The 21313-nt window shown below is 34.2% G+C and overlaps 2 protein-coding genes across 2 annotated transcripts in view; both read left to right on the forward strand.

The window, feature by feature from the left end:
* The window catches only part of LOC149409569 (cell adhesion molecule 3-like), a 491423-nt gene that overhangs the window by 314756 nt on the left and 155354 nt on the right, over positions 1 to 21313 (forward strand). The window lies entirely within an intron of this gene.
* On the forward strand, positions 6806 to 10195 carry LOC149409570 (uncharacterized). The gene is made up of 2 exons (XM_089649522.1): positions 6806 to 7321; positions 9027 to 10195. The coding sequence occupies exons 1-2, from the start codon at positions 6892 to 6894 to the stop codon at positions 9044 to 9046; spliced, it is 450 nt and encodes a 149-aa protein (XP_089505648.1). The 5' UTR covers positions 6806 to 6891; the 3' UTR covers positions 9047 to 10195.

The raw sequence follows: 21313 nt of genomic DNA on the forward strand, positions 1-21313 counted from the left end.
ATATTGAGTCAGCTACTGCTCGTCTTCGCTGCAAAGTTTCAAATGTACGCTCAAAGTTATTGTTGAATCTGTAGGTAATATATTTTATAAATTTATTTGTATTTTACAATATAGTGAGTTCCACTGCGATACATCGAGGTAATTATCCCCACAACAAAACGAACAAGTACTTGAAAAGTTGTTATGCACTTCAAAGATAGTCAATTTTTTCTTCTGTTTACTCTTCAACGAGATCATGTACACGAAAAACATCAAAAACTTGCTTCCAAGTTAGTCCCAATTCTTCTTCTGTTTTCGAAAAACAAATGTACTCGAATTTGCACTATTTATTTTCAATTGTAACGTTCCATAATTCAAATAGTTTTCCAGTAAGTTGGTGGTTACGGAGAGATAGAAACTGGATAAATGTAATTCCAGTAGGAACCATGCAAATTCTCATTTCAAGAGCAAACTAAAAATAATTTCAGAACTCGAAAATTTTGATATTTTTTACATTATTTTTCAACTAGATTCGCTCTTTTTGAATGCATACCAAAATGAAATGCTGTTGTCGAAACAAACAACTCTTTCAGGTTTGTGTCTTATAAATTGGCACACGCAAATCTAAATATTTTTAAATGTTGAACGCAAACATGGATAAAGTTTTTAAAGTTGCCCACCGATGATTTTTACCGTGTGAACTATACTAACCAGTAGTATAAAAGTTATAGAAATTTTTTTATATTTATTAAAAAAAAATTGCAAATCTTGATGTATCAAATTTTTAAAATGTTAAATGTTGTTTCAAAAAATTATTATTCAATTTTCGGGAGCGTTTGTTGTTAACTTTGAAAAGTAAATACAAAGCATTTTGTTATTTCTTTCTAACTCTGTTTAAATGGTGTATCTCACCATAATACATCAATTCACCGATCTATCCTACCGGCTGCGCCAGCTGTTGCTATCCCAGAAACATTTCTTCAACTCGTCTTTGAAGGAGATTTTGAAGAATAAGTACTTCGTGAATCACAAAAGTGACTCCATGGTCGACCTAACTAGGAGTTGGCCAAATGAGATCTGCAAACACCAAGTTTGTCTGGAAGCAGCCTAACTGTCACGAGCTACTACTGGCTACTAGCTGCCATCTTGCGGACTTCCAAGCAAGCTCTTTGTACTGCCCTCTATGAGTACATCTGTGAAGCTCTTAGCTAACTCACTTCCCAACAAAAAGATATAGCGGTTTTTACTAGTTTGTGCCGTCATGTTCATTGATTCACTCACAACAGCAAATAACACCATTTAATGTCTCTCATACCATCGAATCAATCATATTATGCAGTTTATAATGAGTAATTATCATAAAGACACTATTAACAGATATAATTATCAAATCTACGTAGTCCAGTGACATCCACCCAACCCCACCACCCTCAAACCACCCGGACATCCCCAATTTCACCCGTTGCCAACAACGGGAGATAATCATATTTATTGCCACTGTATAGCGCTGGCTGTGTTCGCGTATTGTGCTGGGTTGTGTTTGGGGTTGTAGCGAGTAGAGGTTGAACGTAGTGCACGCTCACGTCGTGTCGTGTAGATTTAACCATTTAGGTAAACTCGTATCAGTGGCGTGCGATTTATACTTAATGGTTCATAAGATAAGTAATAATACTTAGTTAGATAAATCTTTAAATAGAATATAATATTTCTTAAAAAATGAGTATTTGAGGTCCTGAAGAAAAAAAATTCTAGGAAGGAAAAAGTTAGGGGAATGGGTAGAAATTTGGGGTCAATATGTCTTGGACGTATGAATCAATCCCTTCTAGAGAGTCCGGCTGGAGAGGTCAAAAGGTCTGACTCAACAAGTATACAGATGAGCATACGCATCGGTCGCCAAGACCTAGACAACCTTACCCCATGAACCCGGGCACCACTGCTATGTCACCAAACATAAAATTAATATGCATGTGTGAACCACTTGTGGTGACCTATGGCATGTGTGTTATTTATTCAATAAATGGTTCCCAGGGCGACGGTACTTACACCTCCTCCCAAATTGAAGAGATGATTAATTATAATGTTGAAATAATTGTAGATGACATCATTAGATAGTCGAAAAACGTACCAAACATCTTCCCAGCAATATTGTAGGTACCTAGTTGAAGAGCTTATTTGTGGAGTTATTGGCTGGCTTTTGTGTTTTCTCCCTCGTATAATATAATATTGGTCTCTGTAAGTACTTGATTTCAAGACTTCTTTATTTTTATTTTCACTTCGTTCAATATTCCTTCATTTTCGCATTTTCACATCCTTTTTTTAATTTATATTTTGTTTTAATTCTAATACTTGTAACATTTATAATTTTTATTTAAATATCCTTAATCCAGGTACCTTTTTAATTTAACTGAGAACTAAGCTATACAATTGGGTACCTTTATACAGTAAACAATTCTATGTTTTTGATTTGTTCAATCTTTTTAGTCTTAATGTTTTCTTTTTGTCTGTGTGTTTGTGTGGTGTCTGTGGAAATAGTTACTATAATGTAGTTTGTCTCTGCAGTAAGTTGGTAATAAATTGTAAAACACTTTGTAGATAACTTTTAAACTGTTTTTCAACCCCTAAGGCCTCTGGCATATTGACCGTTATATTTCTTGAAGACAGATGATCAGAGAATTTGTTTGAACTTCCAGTTTGCAATAAAATCCAAATATATCGAAAATTTCTGAACGAAAACTTTTTTTAAACAATAATTTTATTTTTTATAAGCAATAATTAGTCGCCTGAAATATCCATAAAACTCGGAAATATCTTCCGAGTAAAAATAAATGCCGCCGACGGGAAATAGAATATTTCAAGCGACTAATTATTGCTCATATTAATTTGTTATCCTTTGTGCTATGCTTATCTTATAAACATTAGTTGAGATGATGATGAAAAACACTATCAAATGTTCAAATAACTAGAAAAAAAACACACATCAATGCAAAAAAAAAAAGTTTTAAAAATGACTCACTAATTATAATAATATATTATATAATCACTGAACTAAAATGTATTATAAACATTACCTCCTCCTCGCGTTTCATAATAATTCACAAAATTTCATAATATTTTCTCAAATTGCCTTTGGTTTCATAGAGATGTACATTGGAGGTGTTATTTTGAATAGCCCGCTATTTCGGTAGATGTTACTTTTGAAGCTGTCATTTTTTGACATTTGACAAGTAAAAACTATGCCATTAATAAAAATGGAACGATACACGCTTCAACAACGCATTGAAATTATTAAAATTCACTTGAGTGAATCAAATGCAAATCATCTTGAGTGATGAGGCCCATTTCCACATCGGTGGCTTCGTCAACAATCAAAATTGTCGCATCTGGGGCTCGAAAAAACCTAAGAGTTATTGTTGAAAAGCCTCTCTATCCTCAACGTGTGACTGGACCTTACTTTTTCGAAAATGAGGCTGGAGCAACAGTTACGGTGAATGGATTGCGCTATCGTGAGATGATTAATGATTTTTTATGGCCGGAATTGGATGGTATTGATTTGGACAACGTTTACATTCAACAAGACGGCGCTACGTGCCACACAAGCAACGATACGATTGAAAATCAAAATAGCACTTCTTATTCGAAAACCCTATATTATTTTGTGGTAAACTTCTAAATTTGAATGTAAAGAGTGGTGTTTTCTCTTTCTTACACCGTTTAAATCATTTCTCAATATGCTAGTGAGGCAGATAAGAATACAATTAAAATTTGTCTCATTTCTCTCTTATGGATGATTTTGAGTTTTCTTAAGAAACTTACTTAACTAAGACAGGCAGACAGTTTAAAGCAAATTGCCTGCAATACCTCTAACCTAGGCATTACTAGTAATTCTAAATCTCACTACAAAACCCACGTTACTTCATGAGATTGGGATTACAGGATAAATCTTTAACCCAAGTGTGTTATGTATTTATGTTGTTCAATGCGGATTTCCAAATTAACCTACACGTTTTCTTGGATATCTAATCTTGCCTATTAAATTTAACAACAGTTGTACGCCACTGGAAAACAATAGAATTGTAACAATACATTTCCAGAATCTGGCACGATCTCTGATAGTCGGCTTTGTTCAATTTTGCAGGCTACCGACATCTGTAGTCTAGAAATTTGAAGTTACTACGTTTAACCAAAATGGTGTGAGTCCTTGCTTAGAAAATAGTGTCAATTTGGTCGGTATAGCAGGTTTCATTTTTACTGCTAGAAATCACAATGACAAGTGTTTTATTTACATGTAGTGGGTTTTGAAGTCTTTAAAAAGGCTCGCATTATGTATTTTTTCGTTCTTTTCTCAACAATAACTCGATAATAAACAAGCTCATAAGTCAGAGCGATCGTAGCAGTGTTATTCGCACAGTTTCCTTATAAATATTGTACCTGTTTCAATAGTTTGAAATAAATGTAAAGTGGTATCAAGAAAACCAGTTTTTATTCAAAAAGGATCATCCCCAATTTTTAACATTTGATCCTTCAACCGGATTACGATCAGGAGATTGTATGTAAAAAAAAAACAAAGAACCAGCAGCCAAAAGGATACAAAATTGATTGAAACTGGAAATCATTAAGGAAAGTGGACCACATCGCAAATCTGAGATAAGTATTCAGTGCTTTCCTTCCTATCATCCATTTTATGTTTATTCAGGTCTCATGTAATTTAAACGAGATTAATCTTAAATAGAGTCAATATTATAAATAAAATCACTACCCACTTGAAAATAAGAATATAATATTATTGAATAGTGTTCTCAAATAGTATTGTCAAGATTGTCGTGGTATTCTTTCAAACGGGTGTTTGCTAAAATAAAATAATTGTCAACCGATATTAACAAAATATAATTAAAAATGGAAAATATGAAGTCATTAATAAACAAACGCGGCGTAATCAAAGGAAAACTAACCCGATTCGCGGATTCCTTAAATGCATTGTCGGTAAATGAAATTAAATTAAGATATGAGCGGGTGAAATCATTGTTAGATGAATTCGAAGCAGTTCAACAGAAAATTGAAATGTTACCGGATTCAGACGAAATTGAAAATTATAGTCAACGAGAAGCTTTCGAAAACCAATATTTCTCAGTTTTGGCAACGGCCAAAGGTGCGATCGAATCCGTCGATCAAAGTAAGGTGGAAATTAAACTACCCAACCTCCAATTACGGGAATTTCATGGCGATCAGAAAAATTGGGTTAATTTCGTCGAAACCTTCAAGACTTTAGTCCATAACAATAGAAATTTAAGCAACGTACAAAAATTCTTTTATTTGCAATCAACTTTAAAGGGAAACGCATTAAAGATAATTGCTAATCTAGAAATTTCTGAATTAAATTACATTTCCGCTTGGGAATTATTAAATGAACGTTATGCAAATTTAAGAACTACCGTTCATAAACACATCCAAGCTCTATTTTCATTAAAAGACATGAAACAAGAAGAGCCTGTAGCATTGAGGTATCTAATTGATGAAACAAACGTTAGTTTAAAGGCATTACAAAATATCGGGGTCAAGGTAGATCAATGGGATCCATTGGTTATTTATATAATATCAAATAAATTAGACACAGCTACCCGAAAAAATTGGGAACAATATATATTACAAGACGAATTACCGACGTTAAAGGAATTCTTAAAATGTTTATCTGCTAGAGCCCAAGTATTGGAACTGATGAACGCTTCTGAGAAAAAAATTTCTAGCTTACATAAAACACAACTAGGCAACAATAATTGCAAAAAAGATTCATCAGTATTTTTAGCAGTAAAGGCTAACAACTGCATTTATTGTAACGAGAAAGGTCACCATATTTATTATTGTAAAAAATTTCTGAAATTAAAATTACATGAGAGGATTGATGCTACGAAATCAATCCAAGCTTGTTTTAAATGTTTAAAGGTGGGTCACCAGGCACAGAGTTGCAAGGCAACCTTTTCTTGCAGGCGTTGTGGCAAAGATAATCACAACACCTTACTACACAATGAGGTACCTCTGCGGGAGGCCTCCAATATGGATGCTGATAACGAGGTTTCAGTATCGAATTTTTCTGCATCGGATAAAGCAGAAAAAATAATATTATTGTCAACTGCCAACATAGGAGTTGTGGGTAGTAACAATAAAATTTTTAAAGCCCGCATTCTGATTGATTCAGGGGCCCAGTCAAATTTTATGAGAGCAGAATTTGCTAATAAATTAAATTTACCATGTGAATTGATAAACAAACCCGTTTCTGGGATCCATAATAACATCACTCACATAAAAAAGAGAATTTCAGTGGAGATGAATTCGCTTCATACTGATTATAAAAGTGAAATATCATGTCTGATTTTACAGGAGATTACAACAAATTTACCACAAGTGACAATGGCGAAAAAAGACTTCAAGTTACCACGAGGATTGGAGCTAGCTGACCCGAACTTCAATATAGCTGCACCCATCGACATCCTGTTGGGCGCGGAGAGCTTTTGGGAAATCCTAACCAACGATAGATTGAAACTCGAATCGGGACCAACACTTCAACGTACGCAACTGGGATGGATCATATCAGGACCAATCCACATGTACCCAAAGCAAAGGCCTGTATCAGATTGTTGTAATTTATCTATAAATAAAATAAGTCACCAAATAGAAAAATTTTGGAAATTGGAGGAGATTAATCCCACTAAGATTCTAAATCATGAAGAAAAGGCTTGTGAAGCCAGTTTTGCTAGTACTCATACTAGACAAGACGACGGTAGATACGTAGTAAGTTTACCGCGTCGAGCATGCATTGATCAGCTGGGAAGTTCATTACTCACTGCTGAAAAAAGATTTAAAAATATAGAAAGAAAATTTGTGTCAAATCCCGAATTGAAGACACAATATATACAATTCATGCGTGAATATGAGGAATTAGGTCATATGGAGGTGTGTGACCAGTCAAAGGGGGATCGTGAATCCTATTTTTTACCTCATCACGCTGTAATAAAAGAATCAAGCACTACTACTAAAGTGAGGGTCGTTTTTGACGGCTCCGCCAAAACTTCAAATGGAATTTCTCTCAATGACGCCTTGATGACAGGACCTGTTATACAAAAGGACTTATACACCCAACTATTGCATTTCAGGAAACATCAAGTAGTACTGACGGCTGACATCGAGAAGATGTACCGCCAGATTAATGTGTGTGAAGCGGACCGTGACCTGCAGAAGATAGTGTGGCGCGAGTCGCCGCAGGAGGTGCTCAAGCATTACCGTCTGAAGACAGTCACATATGGTCTGGGGCCTTCCTCTTTCTTAGCCACTAGAAGTCTACGGCAAATTGGTATGGATAACAATATAAATTTTCCTAGAGCTAGTCAGGTCATAGAAAATGACTTCTATATGGATGACTTGTTAACCGGAGGAGATGACATGGAATCCTGTAGAGAGTTAAAAGAGCAATTAATCAACATCTTTTTGTCTGCGGGGATGACCTTGAGGAAATGGAGGTCCAATGTCTTGGAGTTGTCAGCCGAGTCGGGCCAAGCTAAGATTGCCGAATCAGGCAATTCTGAAAAAATTATTACTGACAATCCAAAGACTGAGAAAATATTAGGATTAATATGGAATAATGAATCTGATTATTTTTCTTATGTAATAATGAAACCATCAAGTCGAACCGAGAGTAAAAGACAGATATTATCTTGCATCGCATCAACCTTCGATCCATTAGGTCTTCTAGGACCGATTATAGTTGTAGCCAAATTGATAATGCAGAAGTTATGGCAGTCTAAAGCAGCGTGGGATGATCCATTGCCTAATGAAATATTAGCACCCTGGAGGTCCTACCTTCAAGAATTAATTCAACTAAATGTGTTGAAAATACCAAGAAAAATTATTTGCAGGCAATCTACATATCTACAACTACACGGTTTTTGCGACTCATCTGAGAAAGCTTACGGAGCCTGCGTTTACATGGTGTCAGTGGACCATGTCGGTAAGCGGCATTCCCATTTAATAACGTCCAAATCAAGAGTGGCGCCATTGAAGTGTATTTCCCTGCCCAAGTTAGAGCTTTGTAGTGCTGTGCTACTGGCGAAATTAATAAAAAATATAAAACAAGCGCTAAATATAGTGGAGATCGACACACATTATTGGTGTGACTCCATGATAACGTTGTGCTGGCTGAAAGGTCAACCTACGAGATGGGCTACTTTCGTTGCAAACCGAGTAGCTGAAATACGATTAAAATTTTGGCCCATCTTTGGTAAAAATACTATTAAAAAGATATTACATAAATGTGTTGTATGTTTTAGATGTCGTCCCCGAACCGGTCATCAAATCATGGGAAATTTGCCACCTGAAAGAATTACGCCGAGTCGTCCTTTCGCTATCACCGGAATAGATTACGCCGGACCAATTCTAATTAAAAGTGGGACGCTGAGGAAGGCTTCCCTCGCAAAATCGTATTTATGTATCTTTATTTGCTTCTCAACCAAGGCCGTTCACTTGGAATTAGTTTCGGATTTATCTAGCAATGCTTTTTTGAACAGCTTAAAAAGGTTTATATCCCGTAGGGGACAACCTGAAAAGATCTTTTCCGACAATGCTAGTAATTTTAAAGGAGCTAGCAGCAGACTCAAAGAGCTGTACACCAGCTTGAGGGAAAACAACGACAATATTCAAAATTATTTAGTGAACAGAGGTATTGAGTGGAAGTTCATAACCCCTCGAGCCCCTAATCAGGGAGGTTTGTGGGAAGCAGCAGTAAAATCAGCAAAATTCCATTTATATAGAATCACTAACAATTCTTCATTAACATTTGAACTCTTATATACCTTAATTTGTCAGATTGAGGCCTGTTTGAACTCCCGTCCATTAACTTCCTTATCCGACGACATCCATGATTACCAACCTCTTACCCCAAACCATTTCCTTATAGGCACTGAATCCTGTATCATTCCTGAGAGAGACGTCCGGGCGATACCGGACAACAGACTAACTCAATATCAGAGGATCAGTTCGCTAATTCAATCTTTTTGGTCTAGATGGAAGCAAGATTACCTGATGGAACTACAAAAGAGAACTAAATGGCAGACCAGCACTCAACGGGCACTGCAAAAAGACGATCTGGTGATTTTAAAGGAAGATCATTTACCTCCACTTTTATGGAAAATGGCCCGAATTCTGCATACACACCCTGGAGCGGATGGAGTAGTACGAGTTGTTACACTAAAAACACCTCAAGGAGTCTTTGTGAGGCCCATCACAAAGATATGTCTGATGCCCCTGGATTCAGACACTAAACCTGTAATTGACGTCCCGGACCTTACCAAGGATTGATTATGTACATTACACTATGATGCTTATCTTCTCGACTCCACCTTGGATGGATCAAGCAGAAGACCTGAGAAGAAAGAAAAAAAAAAAAAGAACAATAATTGTGTTATGTTCAGTGTAAACTATATTATTTGTGTTATTGAACTATTTAAATATGTAAAAATTAGTATGCAGACGTGTGTAATTTAGTCATTTTTGAATTTTTTTTGGTTATTTAATAGGATTAATAATTTTCTAGTTATCTTTAGTTTATTAATAGAGTAATTCAACAGCATTTATACAGTTAAATTTATAAGTTTACCAGCAGGGCATAAAAAAAAGGGGGTTTTATTTTGTTAATTTCTGCTATTTTGAATTATTTTGTTAGTATTTTTGTGGTATATTTAGATTAAGAATTTTTAGTTTATTCTGTTTGGTTTATAGTTTATTTTAAATAGATTATCATTCAAAAATTTAGTGCAATTTTTGAATCCCGCCCCCTGGCAATATGTTCAATTTTGCAGGCTACCGACATCTGTAGTCTAGAAATTTGAAGTTACTACGTTTAACCAAAATGGTGTGAGTCCTTGCTTAGAAAATAGTGTCAATTTGGTCGGTATAGCAGGTTTCATTTTTACTGCTAGAAATCACAATGACAAGTGTTTTATTTACATGTAGTGGGTTTTGAAGTCTTTAAAAAGGCTCGCATTATGTATTTTTTCGTTCTTTTCTCAACAATAACTCGATAATAAACAAGCTCATAAGTCAGAGCGATCGTAGCAGTGTTATTCGCACAGTTTCCTTATAAATATTGTACCTGTTTCAATAGTTTGAAATAAATGTAAAGTGGTATCAAGAAAACCAGTTTTTATTCAAAAAGGATCATCCCCAATTTTTAACAGGCTTAATAACCATTCCTACCCCCTACATGGGCTCCGAAAGGGTAGGCAGTTAATTTATACAATCAGAGAGGGAAATCAATGTATTGCGCGATAATTAAAGGCATTTATGATGGTGCTGTGTTGTTTCCCGCACGAAATTGAAAAGCATGAACGAAAATAAATTGAAATTTTCTAGTTGAGTAGAAATTTCGAAAAAAAATTATCAGATTTTTTTAATGGTTTCAGTTTTTACATATCAATTCTTCGTTTATTTGGTTTGGTCGGTGTTATGTTCTGTTCTGACAGATGTGAAGCAATTTTTTTGTCAAATGAAGCAGATACTTTGTGATGAATATTATAATTAAAACAAAACGATTTTTTTGCTAACACCACTTTTATTTTTTAAACCTATTGCCACACAAAAAACAGGTTTGGCGCATTCTGCTCTGTTATAAATAACATTAACATTTACTTTTTGCTGAACATCAGAAATCAGCCCAAGCAACAATATTTTAAATCAATTTAGTGATAATTTTTTTTTAAGAATCACAAACATTCCCGGGCTACGAATAATCGGATAATATTTGAAAATTTCCTACTTCCACCACAGTCAGCTGAAAATGTTGCTTGTGTTGTGATGGAGGACTTAGCCAGCCGAGGAATTGAACACACTACGCCTGGGTGGGACCCAAACTCGACCCCAAATCAGCCACCACTTTACTAAGTTATTGTTTTATTTTAAATTGTAATGTCACATCACAAATTATCTGTTTCATGTGAACAAAAACTATAACTTTTATTTATGAATTGTTTATGTGAATACGGTACAAGAGTCTCAACTGCTCCGAGTCGTACAGAGAATAATAATAAAATAAAAATAAAGAAAACTAAGTGGATAACCAACAGATCACTTATTCAAAAAGTCCCATCATTTAAAGATTTGTACATTAAGAATTCAATAATTCAAATCATTATAGAAAAATATAAGAACCAATATTTAACTGAAAACCGTGCTCGACGGACGTATAAATATATTTTTATATACTTACCCAAAATTAAATACACAATTTGGACAAAATGATTACACCTACTAAGGAAGAATCTCTTTCAATCGACTACCGGATGAAATTAGAAGCATTAATAACAAAACGAAACTTTGAACATTGTGAAAAATATTTTAAAGACAATCTTATCAAAAAAAAGATGTTTCAAAAGAAACGGATCTTGAAAATAACACAAATCTTATTTATTTTCCACAAATGACATTTTTTCTCAAAAATATGTACAAGTTTTAATGTCTTGATTCTTGATTACTATTTACATTTTATTATATACGTTTTAGTTACTAGGAAAGGTATTTAAGAAAAATGAAATTTCATCACTTTTTCACTGCAATGTACTTACTACAACATGTTATACTTATCATATTATTAATTACTTATAACTACAATATTACTAGAAGACTTATTTAGAACACAACACTGTAAAGCCAAATATGCGCAAAACTCTTTAATAGAACGTATCTGTAAAACTCACAATGCCTCTAGAGATATACAAATTTTCAACTGTATTTATTTTCTATTTATTTATTTGTTAAGACATACACATTACAATTAGATACAATAAGATATTTTTAGTTATTACATAGTTGTAGTACCTATTACGTATGTCCATAAAATATCATTACGTAATTTCGCCTGAGATTGTTATAAAAGGAAGGAAGTGTGTGGATATATAATAATAAATGAATTTAAAACAAGAATTATAATAAGCTCACGAATTGTAATTGACTGTTAATACATAGGAGTTTTGAAAAATGATGTGAAATTATTTTTGAAATATGTCATGCTAAGAAATTTAATAAGTTAGTTTTGTATGTTAGAAAGGAATCGTGAAAGATGTATAAATGTAGTAATTTTTCGTAATGGGTGTAAGTTGTGATTGCGCGAGTAATTACAGAGTTGTTTGCTGCATTGGTATTGTTGGCTTCAATATGAAAAAGTGTAGTGTGCCTGGTACGCCTCGTTGGAACATTTAAACCAATGACGGATAGCAATTCGGGACTATCTATTTTATTATTTAGCAGATTATTTAGAAACAACAGGTCCGACAATGTGCGTCTTTTTTGTAAAGTTAACATATTATTTATAGTTTTGTTGTATTTCTTGAGTAAATGTTTCGAAAATTTATTCTGTATACTTTCTACTAATCTATGTACCTATACCTTATATTGAGGATTCCATATTGTGGAAGCATACTCCAGTGGACTTCTGACCAATGAACAAAACAACACAGAGTCTTAGCACTTTTGAAAACTTTGTATATTCTTAATAAGAAACCTAGCATTCTGTAGGATTTTGAAATAATGTGTTCAATATGCTTGTCAAAAATTAATTTGCTATCTAAGTAACTGCTCCAACTGTAACTAGAAAACATATAAAATGCAACTTACTAAATTGATAACATATTTTTTTTATTTTGTGAAATAATCCTATCATCGTAGTTTATTTTACTGTTTTTTATTATAATCATGCGAAAACTGTATTACTACTAACTGTCTTTAAATTTTTTTATAACATTTTGTAATTCCTTATAATGTTTACCTTCTTCCAACCACAATATAACGCTTCTGTGAACTTCTGTCCCTAATTAACTTTTAAATACCTTTGAGACGTACACGATATACAGTGCTATTCCACAGGCTAAATTATAAAACAAATGCAGCATCTAATACGACAATTAACCGAGCTCTTCATACTCTAAATAATATTTGTCTAAACTCTAACATTGACATTTTTTCGGATTCACTGCCCAAATTCAAACGTGGCATCATGTCAATAATTTAAAGTATTCAATGCGCATACATACACACACACACACATACCCTTACCCACCCTCACACACACACACACACACACACACACACACCCTCAGACACACCCTCACACACACCCTCTCACACATACATTACACACGTCACACATACACACACACCTATAAACTACACAAGTCACCTGGTAATTAAAGAATAAACATACCACTTAGCAGACATTACAAGGAAACATATCATCGGTACCCAACATGAAGTATCTTATTCCTGTATATTTTTTCATCTCTGTAAATCATGTACTGTTTGTTTCTATAATATAAATTAAAATTAAAAAAAATAGTATTATTCATATCTCACAATGTGTACGAACACAATTTTAATATTATTTGATACGTAAAAAAATATCATATTCTATTTATATCCAAAATTAAAGTTCGTACGGAGTTATCAGAGCTGACAAAATAAAATAAAATCCCTTACATTTCTTGCTCCAATTGTATAGCGTTACTAACGTTAACGTATCTGTTATTCTTTCGAAAGTTTGACCCGCTTTAACGCTGGGTCGACTTCGCTGAAAACATACGATTTTTATTGTTGGTTTTTAGTAGCAATTAAAAAGAAAACTGTTTGACGATATTTCGTTTATAGTTAACTTAAGCTTCCTATCACCGTATTATTATGATCCCCACAAGAGTCCCTTCTGCCCGAAGCCAATTGGACTATGACTATACTATCCCTAATTATAAATTATTATAAGCAATAATTAGTCGTCTGAAATATGTTTTAATATATTTAAATAAATAAGAAAAAAGTGAAAAAAATAAATTAAATCAACTTTTTTGTAAAATCCCACACAAGTTAGGAGACTGCTTTGAATAAGTGTTGAATTTGTTCAATTTGTATTGATATTTCGGGCGACTAATTATGGCTTTTAATATTTTGTTATCCTTTGTGCTATGCATAAAAAACCTTGTCTTATAAATATTAGTTTATCATTAAAAAATTATTCAATTTCTATGGATATTTCAGGCGACTAATTATAGTTTATAATAATTTGTTATCCTTTTTTCTATGCATAAAAACCTTAGTTTATCGTTAAAAAAATAATGTTTCTTCCTTTCTCGTTCTAGCACTAATAAGGTGTCTGCTCTTTTATTTGTATCTCTTTCACTCGTGTCTGTTATTTTATTTCTATCTCCTTCACTCATTGTTTTATTTTCTTCTAAATATATATATATGTGTCTGTATGAAAATAACTTTAGTTGATACAATAATCCCTGACGAAGTTTCAGCTAAGCGAAACCAGGTTGGCTGTTAATATTAATTCATAATAAAAGTGGTGTTTTACAAAGTGTATTTTTTTCATTTAATAAAAATACATTTTTAAGAGGTCCTCATACAAGTTATGAGGCTGATTTGATTCTGTGTCCCGGCCTTGTGATCTAGAAGGTTTTGGTTCAATTCCTCGGCTGTCTAAATCCTCCAACACAACACAAGCAACATTATCGGGTGACTGTGGTGGTAGTAAGAGATTTTTAAATATTGTCAGGTTATTCGTAACCCGGGAATGTTTGTTTTTATAAAAAAATTGCGGGCGGCGTTGATTTTATTTTTATACAAATCTCCAGTTCTATCCAAGATTAATAAAATTTTGCACACTTCGTCTTCAAGAAGAGCTCCCTTTTCCAACCTCTTAAAGCAGAATTCTGATACTTCTTGATGAAATTTTGCACACTTGACATCCACAATGAGAAGAAAATTACTGTCTACACCTGATTTCGAAAAATTTTGCCAAGAGTCCAAGCTATGCCGGGGATTTCAGCTAGTTATAATAACAAAGTTTCAAAATTCGCTTTCGTAACCACTAAGGAAACGTTTGCTTACATAAATATAAAACTAACTCCTAATAATAATTTGGAATCCGGAAAATTTGGACTCCTTTTCTAGATTATGAGAGTTTCAGGAAACCAGTCAAATGCACAAAGGACTACTTTGTAGAACTAACTCGAAGAACCGAGACTTTCATGCCATAAAAACACTTGGAAAAAACAATATCTTTCATCGTATTTAATCCGAGGCACTTGGGATATAATTTTAACCATTGTTTTACCAGTGGGGTCTAAATAAACCCATTATTTTTTTCATTTTATTTTGGCAGATCTTTTTGCGATCATCATTCAGATTTGAAACAGTGCTTGAACCAGATTTATCTGTATTTTGTGACCAGAACTGAAAAGCCAGTGTATATTTACCAAACTTCCTATACCACATCTCCTCCATTCTAAAGTTTGATTTAGTATAATGTAGATAACTCAAAACTGAGATGTTGTTTCTCGATGAACAATTATTTAGAGATAAATTAAGTCAAAAAATGAAGTACCTATTTTACACAAATTGATTTTAACGTGATGAAATATATTATCAAACATACTAATTTCGGTTGTCTGTGATGTGCGTTATTTCTGCATGAAATTTTGCACGTTCAATGTACTCAAATATGTTTTTAAAGTGTCATTTTCAAAATTAAAACTAATCGCGTGAAGAATTTTTTTTTTTTTTTTTTACAGTGAATACCTCACAAGAGTCCCAACTGCTCCCATCTGGAGCCAGTGAGACTATGGCATCCCCAATTGGGGGATGTTGTGAGGCTGAAGGTAAGTGGGGAAGGGAAAGAGGAAGGTGGGGAAGTACCTGGCTATTCAGATTTAGTCACTAAACACGGCTAAAGCCATTTGGAGCAACGTTTCAATTCTGAATGGTGGTCTTACACCAGGGCGATACTGGTAGTATCTTCCACTCTGGAACGTGCCGCAAATATTCAGAATAATTCAGAATAATACAGAATATTCAGAATAATAATTCTGACAAGCGATAAAGTAGGTGATATAGCAATAACAGAATATTATTTAAACGATTTTTTTTCAAAATTTTGTATTCTACATATTATAAAACCCGTGCTTTTCATAGGAATGATTTGAGATTTTCACGGCCAAAAGTATTATAGTGATTTGTTTTTGGGGTTTTATGCCGTGTTCCGCTATCGCCTTCTTTAGCCAAGGTTTCGGACAGCATTGCAGTGTCCATCATTAGGTCAGACGTGTAATCTGCCACACTGATAACACATCTGCCCTGGTGATGGACACTGCATTGTGTGTCCGAAACGTTCGCTAAAGAAGGAGGTAGCGTAACACGGCATAATACCCGAAAAACAAATCACTACAGGGTCTGTCATAATTAAACATTTCAGTTGCATAAGTGTTGTTCATTATTTCTGAGTGAAATTTTTCACGTTCAATGATCTCCTATTTCCTTTGAATTTAAGTAACAAATTCAAATTCAAATTAAAAAAATATTTATTGCAGAAAAAGAGTACAAAGGGTATAACTTATAGGTTACATACTATTTCTTCCAGCTAACAGTGTAATATTTATAAAAATAACTAATAATGTAATATTTAAAAAAGTATCGTCTTTTTAAAATTGGCATTATAATATCCCGTGATATTTCACGGGTCTACGCTAGTTAGATGCTCCTTAGTCCACATCGCATTTTCTCCAAAACATGGAGAAACAATTTCATAACTTTAAATTATCGATATAAAACTCAATGGGGTATAAATAAACCCCAAACTTTTTAATATCAGCAAAGCACCCCGTCCGTAGTAAACAGGTTAAGCTTTCCGCGCGAAAGCACGAATTTCTCTAATAGACAAAAGTTTTGTTAATATATCACCGCTTACTGAGGAAAGTTCCTTGCGAGTTACAAGTAGTGTACAAGGAACTCGAATAATTATTATTTCTAAGTAATTCCCGTGTATATATTTTATATACCTATAGAAAAGAGATACAATTTCGCAGCGCGGAACACCCAGTGAATGCTATCTACTCGTTCGACTAACCACTTTGGTTTGTCGTGTTTGTTTGATAGTTCACCGGGTGGTTATGACTTTATATGTGCTCAAATATATTTATTTATTTATTATTTATTACACATTTCAACAACAGAATATATTTTTGCGACACGTTCGAGGGTGGGATATTCAGGATCAAATTGACTATACGTTTGTTCTGAGGAGAACAGAGATTAATACATAAATATATTTTTTTATTATTGAAGACAATATAAGTGATTTCTAAACGAAAATCTGAAACAGAAAAATCAGAAGGCACCGCTCTACCACTGAGCTAATAGGACCCTATCCCCTTCGGTCACATTTAACTGTATCATACTTCGAATAAAAACTACCAACATTGTCTTCATTTTTTCACCGAATATTCTTTATCTTTAAGTATGATAGCAAGATTCAACTCGAACTAAATGCAATCTAGACAGCGTCTTTTATATAAACCTATCTTATTTAGAAAAAATGAAGACAATGTTGGTAGTTTTTTTTCGAAGTATGATACAGTTAAATGTGACCGAAAGGGATAGGGTTCCATTAGCTCAGTGGTAGAGCATTGTCCCGGCAAGGCAAGGGTTCTGGGTTCGAGTCCTAGATGTGACCGTATCCTTTTCTGATTTTTATATTTCAGATTTTCGTTGAGAAGTCACTAATATTGTCTTAAATAATTAAATATTACAATTTGAGGTTTTAGTCAATAAAGTTATTCCAAAAAATAAATATATTTTGTTGTGTGACTTTAAAATTAATCATGCATTTACAGTAAAAGAATTTTTTATTTTTTATTTATTTCCCTAACATTTAGGAAGATTAAAGATAATGTAGGAGCAATCATTAAATTCCATAGCGCCATTTCTCCTGTACAGCTGTTCTTCCGTGTGGTATCTTGATGTGTTGTTTTTGACTAAAGTTCTTTCGTACGTAGTTTATATGTAATTACCGATAGTTCACTCTTCAGAGTGGAGGATACTATCAGTATCGCCCTGACAAAAGACCACCATTTAGAAGCGAAACTTTACTTGCAATGGCTTCAGAATTGTTTGATGACCAGATCTCAATAACCATCCGCCTGTATATAGGACAATAGGTATTTGAGATGCTGTATAAACGCTTGTTTCGCCATTCTACCGCCAGGGTGCGAAAACGATGCTTTCACCGCTGGAGGTAAAAAAGAGAACTGTTTTATGTGAGTACCGTCGGGAGCCAGTGAGCCAGTGGCATCCCCAATTTGATAGTTTTTGAGGGTGACGGTAGTGGAAATGGAAAGGAGATGAGGAAGAGCAAGGTGGGAAAGTACTTGGCTATTCAGATCTGGTCACTAAACATGGCTAGAGCCATTTCAATCAACGTTTTGCTTAAGAATGGTGGTTTAACGATTCTGAATTTTTAATGAATACGTTGAATAAATTAATCAAATAAAATTTACTTGCGCACGCTGGGATATTAACACGTAACCTCCCGATCTGTAGATAATGATTGTAACTACTCAACTACGTAGGCAGTCTATAAAACCCTGTCGGTAAAAATGAGATCTGCATTAAAAAATATATCAACTATATTTGGTCATAATACTCTGCCGAAACCCATACCTACCTAAGTCCAGATCATTCTGAAGTTTCAATTCGTTGATTGCACATAATTAGCAAGTTGGCACTTCTGCACCCCTTTCCGCACCCCTGCACCATTCTGTGCCTGCCCACCACTGCCAATTCCCTTAAATTAGTGTCCTCTGGTGGGAATCCCCGCATGAACCTTTTGGCTACCGACCTCACTTACAGGCGGTACAGTGTCTGTGATATTAAGGGGACGGATTCACATTTTAACACTTTGAAATTATTAAAATTTACATTTTTTGAATATTGTGTGTCAGAGAGTTTTGGCAACTAATTTTCCAAGTGGACGAATCAAAAGTAAATGCTGTAATATATAAAAAAAATATTGAAAAACTTACTGGTTCTTCTAAACTACGCAACGGATTTTAACTATCATTTAGAGAATTTCTTCCGAAAGGTTTACACATATAATTCGTGTATATTGTATTTAAATAAAGCAGATAAAAGTCGAGCAAAGCAGGGTACAGCAGCTAGTTTATTCATTAAAAAATATTATACAGTATGTAGCGATGCTACGAGATTTATCTAGAACGACTAGTCAATACAAAAAGCATCAATAAAACACTGTGACCTTCACAACATCTTTCATTGTGCCTCATCACCAGATCTACAAATATCTTCCCTGTGAAAGACCATAAATAAGAATCGAAAAGTTGCTTTTTTTTTACTTTCATTCCACACATAATAATAACATGCAAAATAGTTTCCCTGTGGGCCTATGTCATCTTGGGGGATGATGTGTGAATGGTATTTTTAAAGAAGTAAAGAAGAAGAAATTCTGGGAAGAAACAAATTATTAGAAGTGGTTAGGAATCTGGTGGTCATTGTATCCAGGAGTGAAAGACGTATGAATCCATCCATCCCACATATCCGCCGCAATAAACCTCAAACTATCACCCCGGACACCCCTGCTAAGTTACCAAACTTAGCGAATCACTTGGGACAATCTAAGGCAGAGGTGATGATTATCCAGTCAATGGCTCCCGAGGTGGCACCTCCCAAATTAAAGAAATTATTGTTTTTATTAGATTCAAGTTGAATGTTTCTGTTATCGTGGTACGAGAACACGCCGTCAGATGGAATGCAGGAAAACACTTCTTCTTCTTGACATATAAATTTATTAATTCACAATATAATTGCAGAGGATCTTATTTTCCTCTGCTCAAACTTAAACTGATAGAAATAAAGGTCTAGTTTCCTTTATTCTTCAGTTTTCCCTAGGTTTACATAAACCTAGTAATTATCTCACGACTGACTGCGTAGGTACGCATGTACCTACCAGTTATATCAATACTAGCTCCTGCGTAGGTACGCCTGTACCTACCAGTTATAGCAACACTGTCCTTTTTCTGGGAGGTATCTGTATTTAAGCTAAATTCTTGAAGGACATATTACAAAAATAAAGCTTTTCCACCCGCTCGTCGGAAAACAACATTCTTAAACATAAAATAAAATGCACTTAACTATTCTTAACGATACAAACTTGACTTAAACAATACAAATATTTTAAAGTAATTATTTTAAGGGAGATGAAACTTTATTTGGGGCTTTTATTACTATGGGACAGGGGTGGGAAAGGTATTGGAAAATATTTTTAGTCATAATGGTTTAACTAGGGTCATCATAAAATAGAGAGCGAACAGCTATATTTGAAAGCTGCCGCTGCTTGAAGTAAAATGTCACGAATTCTTAAATCATAAATGATACAAACAAGACAACATTCGCGTCCAATCATCCGGGCCGGATCATGTCACATTAACCTACCGTCATTGATTACACAGATAGTGAATACGCTCCACATTAAAACTTCCAAAACATTAGAAAATTGCAAGTAAACACAACATAAAGTGTCGAAGTAGTTAAATCACTTCATCTTCGAAATATTCAATCAGTTAGATTTTTAAATTATCGTGTGTGCTGTGCAGTGCTGTGTTTTAAAAATATTAAAATAACAATTTTCAACTGGTAAACATACCAAACGCGCAGGCGCATTATCAGTCCGTCATTACTATCGCCATTGGTCGAAAGTGTCGTCACTTTTGAATAGTGCTAAACAGTTTGCGGGAAACAGGCGTTTGTGTATAAACTAATTACGAATAAAGTTAACATATTTTTAACTCTTTTTAAATAAATTTTAATATGGATTTAAACGAGAACTCTCTTAACTATATGACCAAGGCCAAGGATCTACTCTGTTCGCTGATAAAAATTATTAATGACCCCGGCAACAAATTTACGAAGGAGCAAATGGGTAAAATTACCCCGATAACAACGGATCTGTTAGGAACCACAGGATTGATGGCTGTTCGTATGGGAATGTTGGAAGGAGAATTGTCAACATTAAAAAGTGTAACGGATACTCAGTCTATTGTTACTAACCCGACAAATACTTCATCTTCAATAAATGATTTGCTCGCAGAGGCCGAGGAAAGAAAAACCCGGTCAAAGAACATTATTTTATTTAATGTTCCCGAAAGTATTTCAGAATCAACAACAACAATTATTAAAATGGACAGCGATAAAGTAGTTTCAGCGATTAGTGATATAAATAATGATTTAATACCGAGTGTGGTTAAGTCGTACAGACTTGGTGTAAAAAAGTCCAACAAAATTAGACCGATTAAGGTCGAATTCAATGACTCTGTCTCGGCTCGCGAGGTTTTGACCAGGAACGCAAAACTGAAAAACGGTATAAAGGCCAGTAACGACCAAACACCATTGCAGAGGACTCAACTTCTAGATTTACGCCAACAACTCGAGACGAGGAAGAACAACGGTGAAACCAATATAA

This window comes from Hesperophylax consimilis, chromosome 30, assembly GCF_061612785.1.
Source record: "Hesperophylax consimilis isolate HC1 chromosome 30, BYU_Hcon_1.0, whole genome shotgun sequence".
Taxonomy (NCBI): domain Eukaryota; kingdom Metazoa; phylum Arthropoda; class Insecta; order Trichoptera; family Limnephilidae; genus Hesperophylax; species Hesperophylax consimilis.